The sequence below is a fragment of the Hyaena hyaena genome, unplaced genomic scaffold (genome assembly GCF_003009895.1).
Source record: "Hyaena hyaena isolate Hyena2069 unplaced genomic scaffold, ASM300989v1 scaffold_80, whole genome shotgun sequence".
NCBI lineage: Eukaryota > Metazoa > Chordata > Mammalia > Carnivora > Hyaenidae > Hyaena > Hyaena hyaena.
Window position 1 is genome coordinate 2,083,139 of NW_024080712.1, and position 15,476 is coordinate 2,098,614.

General features: G+C 44.2%; 1 protein-coding gene across 3 annotated transcripts in view; it reads right to left on the reverse strand.

Annotated features, from left to right (window-relative positions):
- ACE2 (angiotensin converting enzyme 2) overlaps window positions 1-15,476 on the reverse strand; it is a 41,149-nt gene that overhangs the window by 10,423 nt on the left and 15,250 nt on the right. For all 3 annotated transcript variants that reach the window (XM_039233932.1, XM_039233931.1, XM_039233933.1), the window contains 8 exons: window positions 13,185-13,282; window positions 10,796-10,965; window positions 7,829-8,055; window positions 5,401-5,545; window positions 3,322-3,420; window positions 2,496-2,618; window positions 1,916-2,088; window positions 259-317 (listed from right to left, as the gene is read on the reverse strand). In XM_039233932.1, the coding sequence (XP_039089863.1) occupies window positions 259-317; window positions 1,916-2,088; window positions 2,496-2,618; window positions 3,322-3,420; window positions 5,401-5,545; window positions 7,829-8,055; window positions 10,796-10,965; window positions 13,185-13,282 (1,094 nt within the window). The remainder of the gene's footprint in view (window positions 1-258; window positions 318-1,915; window positions 2,089-2,495; window positions 2,619-3,321; window positions 3,421-5,400; window positions 5,546-7,828; window positions 8,056-10,795; window positions 10,966-13,184; window positions 13,283-15,476) is intronic.

The following is a 15,476-nucleotide window of genomic DNA, read 5'->3' on the forward strand; positions in this document are numbered from 1 at the left end:
GAAACAGGCTCCAGGCTCTGAGCCGGCAGTCAGCACAGAGCCCGACGCGGGGCTCGAACCCACGAACCGCGAGATCATGACCTAAGCGAAAGTCGGACGCTTAACCGACTAAGCCACCCAGGCGCCCCTGGAGCTTATAGTTTTTAAGAGAAACGTGTGGACTGTCTTCTTTTAGACGGCACTGGAAGGGGCTTCTCGGGCCCATTTAAAGGAGCATGTTAAGAAGTAAGTAATGGACACACTGTCCAGAATACTCACTGCTTTTTCTCCAAGAGCTGATTTTAGGCTTATCCTCACTTTGATGCTTTGGTCAGCATCTGATTAAAGAGAAATCATAGACGCTTGGTTACGGATGACAGATTGACCGCGTGCATTTACTCCGTCCCCTCCCAAGATTCCACTAAAGTGACAGTAAGGGAATTGTTTTAACGGGTGAACATGCGCTTTTGGAGAACGAGAAGTCATGGGGGTAGGGTTAAGTGCTTTCTCAAAGGTAGGGTCGGGAAGCCAGGGCCTAATGTGTACCCAGAGGCGGTGCCAGAGTCTCAGAGCATCCCGGAGAGGCCTGGGGGCTGGAATGAGAGACAGACTGAAAACAGGGGCCAAGCCACCGTGGGCCCCAGGGGACCGTCCCCTCCCACGTGCTCTTGCCGCAGCAGAACAAGAGGAGATCCGAGAAAGAAACATGGAATCCCAGAAGCAATGGATTCAACCCGGGAAAGCAGCAAAAAGACAGATGACTCGGGATGAAAACCATGGTCCCGAATGAGACAGAACAACGTAGGACTCCAAGAGGGAAGTGTTGAGGGAACCGATGGGATCGAACAGAACAGGCCTGTTGGACTCTCTGGAAAAGAGGAATGCAGCGATGACAGCAAATTAGACAGGAAACAAATAAGGCAGGAGAACCTCCAGAACAAACAAAAAGCCACCTAAGAAAGGATTTAAAATAGTATATTGCTTGGTTCGTCAGGCGTTATGATATAAATACTGATAGTTTCTTATAAAACCATTATGAAAACTTTTACTGGGAAATGAGGAAGGGAGGGAGTAGAGGAAGCAGAAGGGCAGGTCTAAAACTGACCGATGAAGAAATAACGTAAGCAAAAGGTTCAGAAATAGGAGAGTAGGGGCGCCTGGGTGGCTTAGTCGGTTAAGCGTCCGACTTTCGCTTAGGTCATGATCTCGCGGTTCGTGCGTTCGAGCCCCACGTCGGGCTCTGTGCTGACGGCCAGCTCAGAGCCTGGAGCCTGTTTCAGAGTCTGTGACTCCCTCTCTCTCTGACCCTCCCCTGCTCACGCTGTCTCTCTCTCTCTCTCCTAGAAATAAATAAAACATTTAAAAAAAAAAAAAAAAGAAATAGGAGAGGAACTGCCAGGAAGGAGAGATAATAGCATTAAAATTGATTTTAAAAATATTTCCCTTTTAACAGCAGGATTCGACCGCAGTGGGTTGGGGACGGTTATACTCTTTTATTTTAAATATGGGTCCAATAAAGCAGACTTGAAAGAGAAAGAGAGGAAAGTAACTTTCCAATGGAAAAACCATTCCCAAGACCTGGCCCATCTTGCTGTTGCAGGATTTTTTACCACAATACCCAGGATCGTTCTCTCACCGCTTTGAAGAATGAACAGGTGGACATAAAATGAGCAGCAGGCAAAATTTATTAGAGTATAAGATCAGAAAGGAAGAATAGTATAAAAAAAGAGACAATGTGTGTGTGTGTGTGTGCGCGCACACGCGCACGCACGCACACATGTGTGTAGTTTCCATCATGCCACCGGCACGGTCAGAGGCAGGGTCTACACAGAGGAAAGACATACTCAGCTGTGTCGTAGCCCCATGAGACGGGCCAGAGGAGACTAGGGGAAGCAGAAAGGGAATCATTTGCAATGTGTCACCGCGGTGTACTCACATGGGCTCCAGTCGGTGTTCCATCCCACAAAGGAATTCCTGTTCTGCTCCTTGAGCCAGGTCAACAAGGGCTGAAAGTAGTTGAGCAGTGGTGTTACATCCATGTTCTTTGCTCCTACAACCTGTTCCAATGCAAAGGTCCAGGGCTTTGACTTTCCAAGGCTCAGCATTTGGCTACATGAAAAAAGAAGAGGGTGGGCTCAGGGATTTGAGAGGGATTTCAGATGTGCACATATTTACACTGTCATCTAGCGTTTCTCCTCTTGGGCTTGGCCAAGTTTGCTCCTGGCCGGTAAGAAAATAAGGTGGGTTAACGGATGTATTCATCCTTCAACCTCTTTCCTGCCAATTACTGCAAAGGGGGCTCTGGGGGTGTGACGTGGAGAGAGGAGGTAGACCGTCCAGCCATCGCATGCCCTAGGTTCCCGTGTGACCATAACGGAAACATTTAATTTGTGGATGAGGACATTTTGAGGCCAAACATTTTCTTTTTAGAACAAGGAAATCAAGTCCAAACGTAGGCATGGAAATGAGTAATACTGGAGAGCAGGAGAGGGTCAACATGTTGCAGTATTTCTTACAGCAGCTTCTTCCCGGCTTCAGTGGAATTTGAGATGTCACATTTGTGCAGGGGACCCTCATGCTTAGCTATTCGACAGAGGGCTTCTTGAAACTGGAATTGGTAAATGGTCCTTGTGTAGTATCTATAAGGTAGACAAAGACACAAGCGAGCAGTACCGTGTTTAGTCCCTTTGCCAGACTCATAGATCAGGGCATATGTTTAAATTCTGAGGCTCTAGTAACCAAAGAGATACCAGTCCAACCTCTTTCTCCAGAAAGACCCAAATATGAACCCTACAGACTCATCACAACCTACCTGTATTTGTGTATCAGCTGATTTAAAAGGCAGTATTATTCTGTTAAATGTTAGCTCACATTTGTATCGTGGTTCACATGTTTATGGCCCTTTCATATAAATATTGCCAATCAATCCTATGGCAGGCCAATAATATTATTTCTACCTTCTAAATGAAGAAGCTGACATTCAGCAAATTCAAGATCTGGGGCTTATACGTGAAGAACATAGGTTTCTAGACTTCAAATTAAAAATACTCTATCACAATCACCCTGAACACTGCCAGTAACAAGAAGACAGGCGAAGATAATTTTATTTCCCCCAAGGATACTATAAATTCCTTCATGGTGGAGAAAAGATCTCACGCAAGTGTTATTGGGCCCAATAAATCGTACTGAGTTAAATTTAATTGAAATTGATCATCTGTCTTGAGGTTCTAGGGAGAAAGTAGGTGGAAAGAGTCATACTTCAGAGATCCCTGTTTCTTTGCCATTTGCACAGCTATCCACAAACCCTGGAGGTTAAAAAGTCAGAAGAAAACTGTCATTTACCTGATGAACGAGTAATCATTAGCAACATGGAACAGAGATGCAGGGTCACAGTATGTTTCATCATGGGGCAGAGGCTCCACCACCCCGACTATGTTTCGCCTTTGGGACAAAAAAAAACCAGAGAGATGAGCTGTGGGCCACCCATCACGAGAAGGTATGGTTGGAGGCAGTTAGTGTGGTTTCAGCAGCCAATGGTATGTATACTGGAACTGGTTGTCAGGTGAAATGGAAACAGCGTAAAAAATTACGGAATAACACCCCTATGTGGTTATCTCTTCCTTGTTTAATCCAGCCAGGGTATGCCACTGGAAAAGATCTGCGTCTTTGAAACACTGATTTAGTAAGGTGCATTGCATGGCCGAGAATGTGCAGTGAAAGTCTTAATAATCCCTCCTGGGCACCACATTTTATGCGTTCCTGGGAGACAGTTTTGTGAAATTGACATCTGAGTCATTCTTCAAGGCTAGCTTGATCGCCCCCCCCTTCCGTGGGGTCTGCCCTCAATCACACCCCGCTGGCAGCACAGCCAGCCCCCTCTGGCTCCCTTAGCCTTCTCTAGCTGCGCTCCTTTGGCATCATTCTCTCTGTTTTATAATTATTCACATGCAGCTCCTTCTTGCCCTGGAAACTTGAGCTCCTAGACGGCAGGGCCGTCTCAGTCATCTTAACAGCTCCAGTGTCAAACATGGTGCCTCATGCTAAGGAAAGACTGCGTGTGTATCTGTTGAATTAATGGGGTAATTAATGCATAATGAATGAGTCCAAGGTTCCGGTTCCATTTATCTTGCAAAATAAACCTTTAAGAGGGATCAACATTAATTCAATCAGAAAAAAAGATACAGAAACCATGTATCTGGCATTATTTAATCCTAATACACTGGTCCTTTCTAGTAGGATTTATGTTCACAGAGAATCTTGGCGGAAGAGTGACACTGACTTAAACTTATGGGTATGGAACTGAATGTTATACAGGTAGATCTTCACCACAAAAAGGAAAGATAAAAGGGCATCTGGCTGGCTCAGTTGGTAGAGCATCTGACTCTTGATCTTGGGGTCATGAGTTTGAGCCCCACCTTGGGTGTAGAGATTACTTTTAAAAAACGTGTTTTAAAGACAAGGAAAACAAAGCAAAATAACTGAGAGGAGTCTGACTAATAGAGGGTGGGGAGAAGACTCTTTCCCTTCCTTCCTTGGTATCTGTCCTCTTTTGTAATTCTTTCATCCCAAACCCATTAGTTCATACCTGTGTGTCCCAGGCACTGTGCAAGGGACTTGGGCGACAGTGAAGAATGTAGTGCTGAAGACCTATTGAAGGTGGATCACTGTCTGTTACCTGAAAGTGCCAGGCTCTTGCTAGCCTGGAATTACCTCTGTTCCCTCCACATACACCTGGTTAACTCTCACCCCCTTCTCAATCCTCAACTTGGACGCCTCTCCCCACGTGACCCACCAGATTGGCCTCTGGCTCGTGCCTCGGATGCTCTTGGATCCCCATACACCCACGTTGCCATGGTATCATTTTCCACATCCCTCCATAGAGTAAAAAAAGTTCTTTGAAGTCAAGGAGAACATCTGAAATGATCAGCATTGGGTCTCCAGTGCTTTGCCGAAAATAGCACAGTTTAACGCGTGACCCAGCACTTTAGAAGCTAGAGCATGAGAAGTTGTGTCACCTGACCCTGCTTGGGGGAGGCTGGAGCCAAGGAAATGTTCTCTGAGGAGAAAGCACCCAAATGGAGACTTAAAAAATAAAAATGGGCACTTGGGTGGCTTAGTCGGTTGAGTGTCCAACTTCCACTCAGGTACTGATCTCACATTTTGTGAGTTCGAGCCCCACATTGGGCTTGCTGCTGTCAGCACAGAGCCCACTTCGGATCCTCTGTCCCCCCTCCCTCCCTCCCCACTCACTTGTGCTCTCTTGCTCTCTCTCTCTCTCTCTCAAAAATAATAAACATTTAAAAATAGAAAATAAAAAGGAGGCAGTATGTGTGTGTGTGCGCGCACAGGCCAGTCAAATGCTTTTAGATAAGTGGCAGACTCATGAGAAAACATTTTATGATTCCATATTCATTGACTTACTTCATTTCCCACCACTTCTCCATCCACTGCTCCTTGGGAATTTCCCCCTTAAAGACCATCCACCTCCACTTCTCTAACATGTAAGTAAACGGTAGCGTTCCAACGATTGTAAGTGCCTGTTTGAGTAGGAAGTTTATTTCTGTTTCTGAAAGTAAAATGGAAAAGGATAAATATTAACATGAGGATGACAGTCGGGTTCTGTATTAATTTCCCAATCTCAAGACATTATTCCTCAAGATATACTTCCAGTAAGGATGATTATGTGAGAAATATTGACAGTGGACATGATAATATGTATATATTCATTTCCTTTTTCTTTTTTTTTTAAATATTTATTTATTTTGGAGAGAGAGAGAGAAAGACAGAGTGTGAGCAGGGGAGGGGCAGAGAGAAAGGGAGACACAGAATCTGAAGCAGGCTCCAGGCTCTGAGCTGTCAGCATAGAGCCCAACGCGGTGCTCGAACCCACGAACTGTGAGATCACAACCTGAGCTGAAGTCAGATGCTTAACCAACTAAGCCACCCAGGTGCCCCTATATTCATTCTTCTCAGCTAAGGGATTTGGAGGAGGGTGAAGACTTGGACAGAACAGGTAAGATGAATCTGCAAGCAACCCCTAATCCTCATTTTTTCATTAGTGTCAATTGCCTTCCTTAAATACCTCTTATCAGAGCTAATTAGGGCATTTCATCTTCTGTCATCTTAGCTCCATGAAGGCAGTGACTGTTAATGTCTCATTCAAGACTATATACCTAGCCCAGTGTCTCCTACATGATATCCTTTCTGAGTCTTTGTTAAATAAACAAATATTAAACAGATGTGGCCAAACGCCAGTAAACCAGGGAGGAAAAAAACAAACGAAAAGGAACCTCCCTAGAAGAAACTATCCACTGGATAATCAGAAGTACAGCACACATTGAATGTACTGACATCATCTTTATCTCAGTTCAAAATGCTTTAACAAATTATGTGATCTCATTTATCCTTTACTCAGTGATGTGAAAAAGGAGTAGCGCTCATGCCTCGTGTACAAAGGAAGGAAGCTCACCGAAATGCAAGCAGGGAGATAGTATCGAGTTAGCACACCGCTATATCTCTATTGTTGAGAAAAATGCCTTGCACGTGGTTTATGCTCAGTAAATATTTTTGGAAGAAGAAAGGAGGCGAGAAAAAGAGAAGGAGGGAGGGTGAGAAGTAATGAAGGAATTTATTTCACATCATTCACAGACCAGGGGCAGAGCCAAGGAAGGAAGCAAGAGTTTTTGAAGCCTGCGGCTTAACTGTATCCAGTACAAATCTTAATGATTCCATCACCTTCACCTGCTGTCAGGGAATATTTTAAAGATGATAAAAACAAACAATTGTCTGTTAATTGACTGAATGATTCAATTTTAAAATTAGGCAACAGGTGTGGTTGCCGTGAACTTCTGTCCTTCGTGGGAGGATGCTGCTACTTGTCTATTACCCACTGAGTCCGTGCTTACAGTAACTTTTTCAGACATGATGATGGCTTTACAGTGACCCCCCCAGGTCCTCATGAGATCGCTGAAGTCCGGAGCCAGAAACATGGCACAGTGATTTGCCCCTGCAAGGAGGGAGCTCAAGACCTTGACCTCATTGACCAAACGTTCCAGCCAGCGGAGCTGAGGTTGCGAACCAAATAGTTAAAATGAGGGCAGAGAAATATACGAGAGAACATATCCGGCTCTAAGCATCCTCCTCCTATAAGGAAGGATCAAATGCCATGACATCTTCACTGGAGAAGCTGGATCTCACGAACATCTGTCATGTGCCCTCAAGTCCCACCCACGCACAGAGAAACAGGCTGCCTTGGGCAAAGATGTTGGAGGATGGCAAGGATCTGAGAAGGTGTTACAGGGGCAGATTCCTGCTCAGCTGGAGGAACGAAGGTTTTCAGTCCCACTCAATCTTGATCTGTCCCCACCTGTCTTTTAAGAACTCTCAAATTTCAGGTCACACCCTGTTTTGCATAATAGTATGGGAAAAGCTTTAGATTAGGGCTCTGGTTCTGGTTCGGCTATATTGCTTTTTGACCTTGGGCTAGTTACTTTCCCTCTGACACTAATTAGCCAGGTGACCTTGGATAAGCCATTTCAGTTCTGTGGGCCTGTTTTAGCATCTTCCACCCCCCCACCCCCCGCCGCCGCCGTTAGCTGTTTCTTAGAGCCCCAAGACCATTTATTCAGTTACCTCCCTTCTGCCGTTCTCAAAGGTCTAAAACCAGAAGTTGGCTTGTTGTGACATACACTTTAAAAGATGTTTTTACCAGTAGCAGTTCCCAGTTACCCATATATATCATATACTTTATGTGGCAAAAATTAAATATATCTCACATACGATAATCAATACCTTTGCCTACATCAGACTAAAGAATCCCCCAAACAAGCCATGTAAAAACCGCCCATACCACTGTCTTCAGAAAAAGCAGGTGACAGAAGACCAATGGTTTTCAAATGGTTGGGTGTAGCTGCCGAAAGTGACATGATCTCCCCAACAGCTTCGTGGAACCCCTCATTAGCTCCATTTTTTAGCAGGAAGGGTTGAGCGTTATATGCCATGTCATACTGGATGTGTCCCATCTCGTGATGGGCTGTCAGGAAGTCATCCATCGTCACCTTTGTGCACATCTTGATCCTGCACAAAAATGGGCAAGATTACAATGAATCTCAATGAATGTAATTTAATCAGCACAGCAGAGCAGAGAGGATTTGGGTAGCGTGGATTATCCTTCCAAGCTTTGCTTGCCCATGAATCTTGAGGACCTACCTCTCGTGTCCTAGAAACTGTACAAGGTGCTTAATACAGAGTGATGGGCAGGCCTGAATCCTGGGGCTGACAGACTAACAGAAAGATAAGCAGAGTCTTCTACTATGAAAACTCTCAGGCAAATAGTCTCTAAGCAGGCATGGCCTTGGGCATAATAACAAGTGAATGCGGGCATGGTCTCCTAGAAGCACCAGGAAGGGCATAACTGAGGATGCAGTGAGCAACCTGGACCTTGATTAATTAACATGCGGAAGTCTGCCAGGCAGACGGCAGGGAGGGATAAGAGGTTGACATCTCCGGCAGTGCTCGGTGAGAAAGGCTGGAGAAAAGGGCATAGCATTCGGGGCACCGCAAGCAGTGTGGTTGAGCCAAGATAGAGAAGGCGTAGGAGAGGGGCTGGAAATTGATATTTGGGAGTCATTAGCACGTAAGGCAGGGCGTAGATGGGATGGGCCATGAAGCAGGTACACAACGGCAAGGAAAGAGGGCCAAAAGCCAAGCCCTAGGAGGTCCCCGTGCGTACAGGGCCGAGAGAGGAAGCTGATTCAGAGAAGATGGAGAGAGGAGTCCTTTTCTGGATGGCAGTACAGAAGCCAACGTACAACAGCATTTCAAACACAGCCTGTAGACGTTGCCTATGGCTGCCAGTTGCAGTTAGGCAGTGGCCCTGTTCAACTTGGCAAGAGCGGTCTCATTCAGGGCAACGAGGGGGCACGCTTCGGTACGTTCCCAAATTCATTTTCTTTTTTTTTTTTTTAATTTTTTTTAATGTTTTATTTATTTCCAGAAGAGAGAGAGAGAGACAGCATGAGCAGGGGAGGGTCAGAGAGAGAGGGAGTCACAGACTGAAACAGGCTCCAGGCTCTGAGCCGGCAGTCAGCACAGAGCCCGACGCGGGGCTCGAACCCACGAACCGCGAGATCATGACCTAAGCGAAAGTCGGACGCTTAACCGACTAAGCCACCCAGGCGCCCCCCCCAAATTCATTTTCTTATCACTCTGGCCACGTCAGCTTCCTGATAAATACCCTTTCAGTCCCCCACGCTGGTCAGAAATAAACCCAACCTCCTTAATACAGCCCAGTGTGACCTGCTTTTCTAACCTGGCTTTTCCTCTCTTCTCTAGTGAAAGAATCATGAGAGTAGCTACTAGGTATTTAATGTCTTCAGTACCTAAGTGCGAGTGCTGGGAAACTTCCATCTACTCACCCATTTCTAAGCCTCGCTCTAGGCCTGGAGTCAGTAAACTGGTTTGATAAATGAGGCAGCCATAGATGACATATAAACAAATGGCTGCCTTGATGCCACACGGGAAGAACCAAGTAGTCGCGACAGAGACGTGCAGAGCCTAAACTATTTACCACGTGACCCTTTACCGAAAAGGCTTGCCAAACCCGACTCTGGTGGATGTTGCTGGGCCTTCCCAGACCAGCTCCACCAGGCAGAGCCACCCACCTCCCGCTGCCTGAGTCAGAGCTGCTAAAAGCCAGCGGCGGCTTCCTTGTGCGCTGCCTTTGGCTGAATGAGAGGTGCCTCAGCCGGGAGACGAGGTCTTCCCACGCTCCGGGGACAGTCCTCAGCCAGTGACTGACTAATGTGGGGGTATGAAAGGCCAGTCCTCTTTTCTCAGGGTGTGACCAACTATGGCACAAATCAGGGTGCGGAGAGCCCCGTGGGACTGGGCCGAGGCCAAGTCTCCAGCAGAGACCACATCCTTACTTAACTCGCCCACCCGCCCCCTGCTTTGCTCGTTCCCCTTCGCCTCACGGCCGTCCTTCAGTGAAACACCTGGACAAGAACCTTCATCTCAAGCTGGAGAACCCAGCCTAAGACACTCACAAACCTGCTACTTGGGCATTATCATCCCCCTTTATAGATAAGGAAACTGAAACCCAAGAAGGCTAAATACTTTGCCCGAGGTCGCCTAGTCACTAAGTGACACAGCTCGAACTCAGGCGCCTGTGCACATTCTGCCATATTGCGCAGGGCCTCCTTCACGTGGCCTTCAGTGTAGCCTAGAGTGCCGACTCCAGCACGCGGCGGCAGCTCCTGCCGCTCTGCAGTTTCCTCCTGCTTTCCTCCCAGCTCTGTCTGCCCAAAGCCTCACCTTGAGCCTAATCCAAATGTCCCCCCAAAAGCCCTGCCGGAGCCTGTCTCCCATTCCAGGTGTGGTCAGCGCTCGTCTCATTCCCCAGAGAGTGTACGTACCACTTTGTCTTTTAACCCAGCGTATTGATTCACCTGCCCTGTCTCACTCACAGGAGGGAAACATGGAGGGGAGGAGCGATGCCCGATTCACACATCCATCTTCCATCAATCTTGGCACCAAATCTTTCTAATGGGGACACCACCATACTCACGACCATGCAACTGTAATGGGTGCATACCATTTCAAATGAGGCAAACTGTCTAAGGTTCAAGTTAGGGCCTGCGGACAATCCCCTTTTCCTGGAAAAGCTCAGATGTGGTCTCATGGACTCCTGAGCCCTCATTTAAGGAGAGGTCATATATCTCTTCTGTGCTCAGAGAGGCAAAGAAGAGATCCAGATTCGCCCTCGTCCCTGCCTCTACCGTCTCCCAGTTTAGTGTGGATGGATCATCCTCGTTACCTGAAGTCACCCTTCCCTAGGTCCCAAGCTGTGGGATGGCAGACCACTTTCCGGTTGTCGCCTGGCTCAGTTAGCATGGAGTTTTCCCAGAATCCTTGGGTCATGTTGGGAAGGCCAACAGACACAAAGAATTTCTCAGCCTCCCTGAATATCCTCGTTGCATCCCACCTCTGGAGAGAAGAAGGAAAAAAAAGAACAGCATTTAACTCTAGCATTACAATAACAGCATTCTCTCTGTTAGCTACGTACAGAGGCATAACCTTTCTGGAAGGCAATTTGGTGACATGTATGGACATGTCAAGCTTTCAGAGTGTTTCTGCCCTGTCTCAGTAATCCTGTCTCTAGGGAACTAACCTAGGAAATTATCAGAAATTAGGTCAAAGAATTACATTCAAAATGGTTTTTTCGTTTATTATTTCTTAAAGTGGAAATATATCTGACATACTACATTGTGTAAATGAAAGATATACAACATGTAAAATGATTTTTAATAAAGAAAAAGGTAGAAACCACCACCAGAATGGTTAAATAAATAGTGATATCTTTGTGGAATGGAAAACCTAAATAAATTCAATTTGTAAAGAATTTTTATGGATGTTTTTTATAAGTTAATCTTAAGTGAAAAAGTAGAATATATATACCACTTATCTAATGTAATATTAATGTGAAAATACACAAAAATATTAAATATTATGTGTGGGTTTTTTTGTCTTTATTCTTTATATTCCAAGTATAAACAAACAACAATGACCTTCTCTTGGCTAAAAACTATTCAGATAAGCCAACAATCATTGACTGAGTCCCTTCGAGGCGTAAAGGCCTTGTGTTGGGCTCAGTAGAAGACACAAATAATAAGGTGCACATAAAGTCATGGAATTTTGAAACCAAAAAGGCCTCCGTGCGACCAAGTAGCCAAGAAGTAACTGGGCCTTGCCTCATAGGCCATATGGGAATCTAAACTTTCATAACATTCTGGAACTGGAGAGGGGCAGCAGTAAGTGTCTGCCATCCAGCAAACTCTTCTGGGAACCGACCAGGACTTCTTTGGAGATAAGGCCCACATCAGGCAAACAAAGTTTGTGTAACTGACAGATAATTCCTGAATCGCTTTTGGTGACACGGAAAACTTCCTCTGATCTCAAAGACCAGTCAAGTCTGGTTTTTCTCCTCTATCAGCCTTGGGGATTTGAAACAGGATATGACACTACGGATGTTTTTCATTATTGTCCTTTAAAGGCAATATTGGTATTAGTAGGTATGACGTTCTTAGGCAGAATGGATGTGCGTATACCAAAACAGTATAGACTAGTAAGCATAGTTAGCATCTATTAAATGAAGAATGAGAGAATGGAAAATGGGACTGGAAACATTAGGAGTTCTGAGTTCAAGCCTTAGTTGCCACTGATTGTCTTTGTGACTTTGGGCCATTTTCCCAAGGCCTCCGTTTCCTCGCCTACAACATGGATCTATCAAAGTATCTGTCCCGATCGTCTCGTAGGTTTGTTTTAAGATGACCGTAGGAGGGATGGTGGGTGTGCAAACCCCGCAGATGGGCTGAAGAGCTGCATAAAGATGAGCCTTTGTTCAACTGCAAAACAGACCAAGCACAGCTGCAGGGGATTGGGGGCCGTGCAGCCTCGCATTCTTGCTTTGTCCGTGGTCTTTTCCCAGGACCGTTATGTGTGTGAAAATGTTCGCTGCACAGTTGCTTACAGATTTAAAACTGTTTACAAGGGAAAAGCCAGCAATGTATAAATAGTAAAAGAAATTATGGTGCAACTCTCTGAAGAAATTTTATACAGCTAATAGAAGTATGATCATAAATTCTTCCCCCAAAAGGCAGGCTATTGGCTGAATAAAGAAAAAATATATCATTATAATATGATTTCGCCAGTGGCATGAAACACAGAGACTTTAAACAATTCTGCCAAGATGGTGACATAAGCGTAATTTAAAAATTACTTTAAAGACTCTTGTAGTATTTTTAACAATAGTGATTTTTTAAATATGTAAAAATCTTCTCATGATATCACTTTTTCTATTCTTGGAGATTACGGATTAATTACTTAGCAGTGACTAACTCTGGAAAGAGTAATGCCAGCCAGGTTGCTAATTCCACATCTTACTGCTTAATGGAAAATTCAGGTCGTCTCCATTTTTAATGCTGCTCAGCAAGATCAGTACCGTATTTGTCATTCAAGGTACCTGACATCACTGACACCATAAATTACTTTTCCTTGAAAAGATAGCTACATAAGAAATACATTTAAATTAGCTGAAAAATTTTTATTTACATGATTTCATATGCAAAAGACAAGAAGAGAAAAATGGAAGAAAAAGAAATGAAGCTGAGGATTTAGATTTGGTTTGTAAGGCCACTTCTTCCTACCTGGTTCACCATTGCATCAGTAACATCTATGTTTGGTTTCTGTCCAAAGGGGACTGTCAAAGGGTACAGATTTGTCCAAAATCGACCCCACATATCACCTATTAGAAAGAAAAACGTTTCGTTAATACATAGCAAAGACAGCAGAAGTACACACCTGATTTCACACGGTGCATAACTTAGGACTGGCAAACAGGCCATATAGTATTCTACATTTCATCTAGTTTCTCTTTATTTACCTGTTTTTCTGTTCTCTTATTTAAAATTTTCAACACTCCCCTTCTTTTTCTATTTCCTCGAAAAGGAGAAAATGACAGGAGATTAACCCTATTTCTCCCATTTCGAATTACAATTCAGGGGCACAATTTATTAAATATGTGGAACATCAAAGCTACTATAGATTAGAAACAGATAAAATCCACCATCCATGGGACAAAATATTGCAAATTAAGCCACTAGTAATTCCCAATATCGGACTCAAGAGAGATCATACAGGCTCATCATTCAGGAACCTCTACTAACTAGTAACAAAGCCCTCCCTTTATCAGTATACTATAGTAATACATTTAATTGGGTAATTTTTCAAATACCTCAAACAAATGTTAAGTTGGATCCCAAGGCCAGAGACCCTAAAAGGCAAGATGGATCTAGAAAAAGAATGAATCTAGGGGCTCCTGGGTGACTCAGTCAGCTGAGCATCTGACTTTGGCTCAGGTCATAATCTTGCAGTTCATGGGTTCGAGCCCCACATTGGACTTGCTGCTAGTAGCACAGAGCCTGCTTCAGATCTTCTGCCCCTCTCTCTCTCTCTCTCTCTTTTTTTTTTTAATTTTTTTTTTTATTTATTTCTAGGAGAGAGAGAGAGAAAGACAGCGTGAGCAGGGGAGGGTCAGAGAGAGAGGGAATGACAGACTCTGAAACAGGCTCCAGGCTCTGAGCTGGCAGTCAGCACAGAGCCCGACGCGGGGCTCGAACCCATGAACCTTGAGATCATGACCTAAGCGAAAGTCGGACGCTTAACCGACTAAGCCACCCAGGCGCCCCTCTCTCTCTCTCTCAAAAGTAAATAAACATTAAACGAAAAAGAAAAGAAAAGAAAAGAAAAGAAAATCTCCACCTAATAGCAAGATCAGAATGCTGGCAACAAAGTAATGGGGCAATATAACTACACGAAGAATATTCCAATGAACTCATGTTTTAAACAATAAAATTGAGTAGAAATAAATGTAAGGTTCTATGCTTAAATTTTAAAGAAAATGTATCCACTATAAAAATATGTAATATGTGACTTCAGGCTGAGACATAATCTACATGCAAAAGACCAAAAGAGACCCAACAAACAGTATAACATGGCTTCCAAAACACAAATGTGATCTCAAGGTAAATAAATAGAACTATAGTGTCCAGAAGAAAGGAAGTCATGGTACCAGCTTTACTCTATACTGGCCAAACCTCATCTGGAGTAATTGTTCAGTTCTGAGCATGATATTTAAAGAGAGATATCAACAAAGGACAGTTAGTCCAAGGGAGAACAATTAGAAAACTGAGTTTTAAAGAATGGCTAAAAATCTCTATAGGGTATTTAACTGGAAAGAAGCAGAGAGTGTATACATGATGGTAACAATAATACTCACTAAAATATATTGATTACATACTCTTGTGCCAGGTTACTATGCTGTGCCTTTTATGATGGTCGTTTAAAATATCCAGAAGGCCATCTTGTAGAAGAACAATGTACATATTCTGGGTAACGTCGTATCATAGAATTAGATGTAATGAATGGAAGACATTAGAGGGGTGTTGATTCAGTCCCACATAAGGTAGAACTTGCTTATAATTGGTGCCATGTAGCACTAGATTAGTCTACCTTGGAAGGAAGGAAGAGCCACACCACACCAGATAGGTTTAGGCAGAAACCGAATTACTGAAGAATGCCTGCCAAAGACGTTGTGGAAAGTATTTCTATACTGCCTTAGAGTAAAAAATCTTCACAGGTCCTTTATCCATATTCTCTCCTGCTAAGAGAGAGCTTTAAAGACTGTTGAGAAGAATTAGCTAGCAGAAACTTCGCTTGGTAGGAATGCTATGTATGCATGAGATGAACTTTTCAAACACATATATTTTATTTGGCCTTGGCTTCCAGGGAGTGGCAGAGGGGAAGGAAGGATGACCACTCTATGGAAGGGAATTGGGAAGTTCGATAAAAGGCCTCAGGTCTTTCATGGTCTACAAAGGCTCTGCAGCAGGATAGAAAGTTCTTGGAAGACTGAGTATACTCCTAAGTTAGGCATCTTT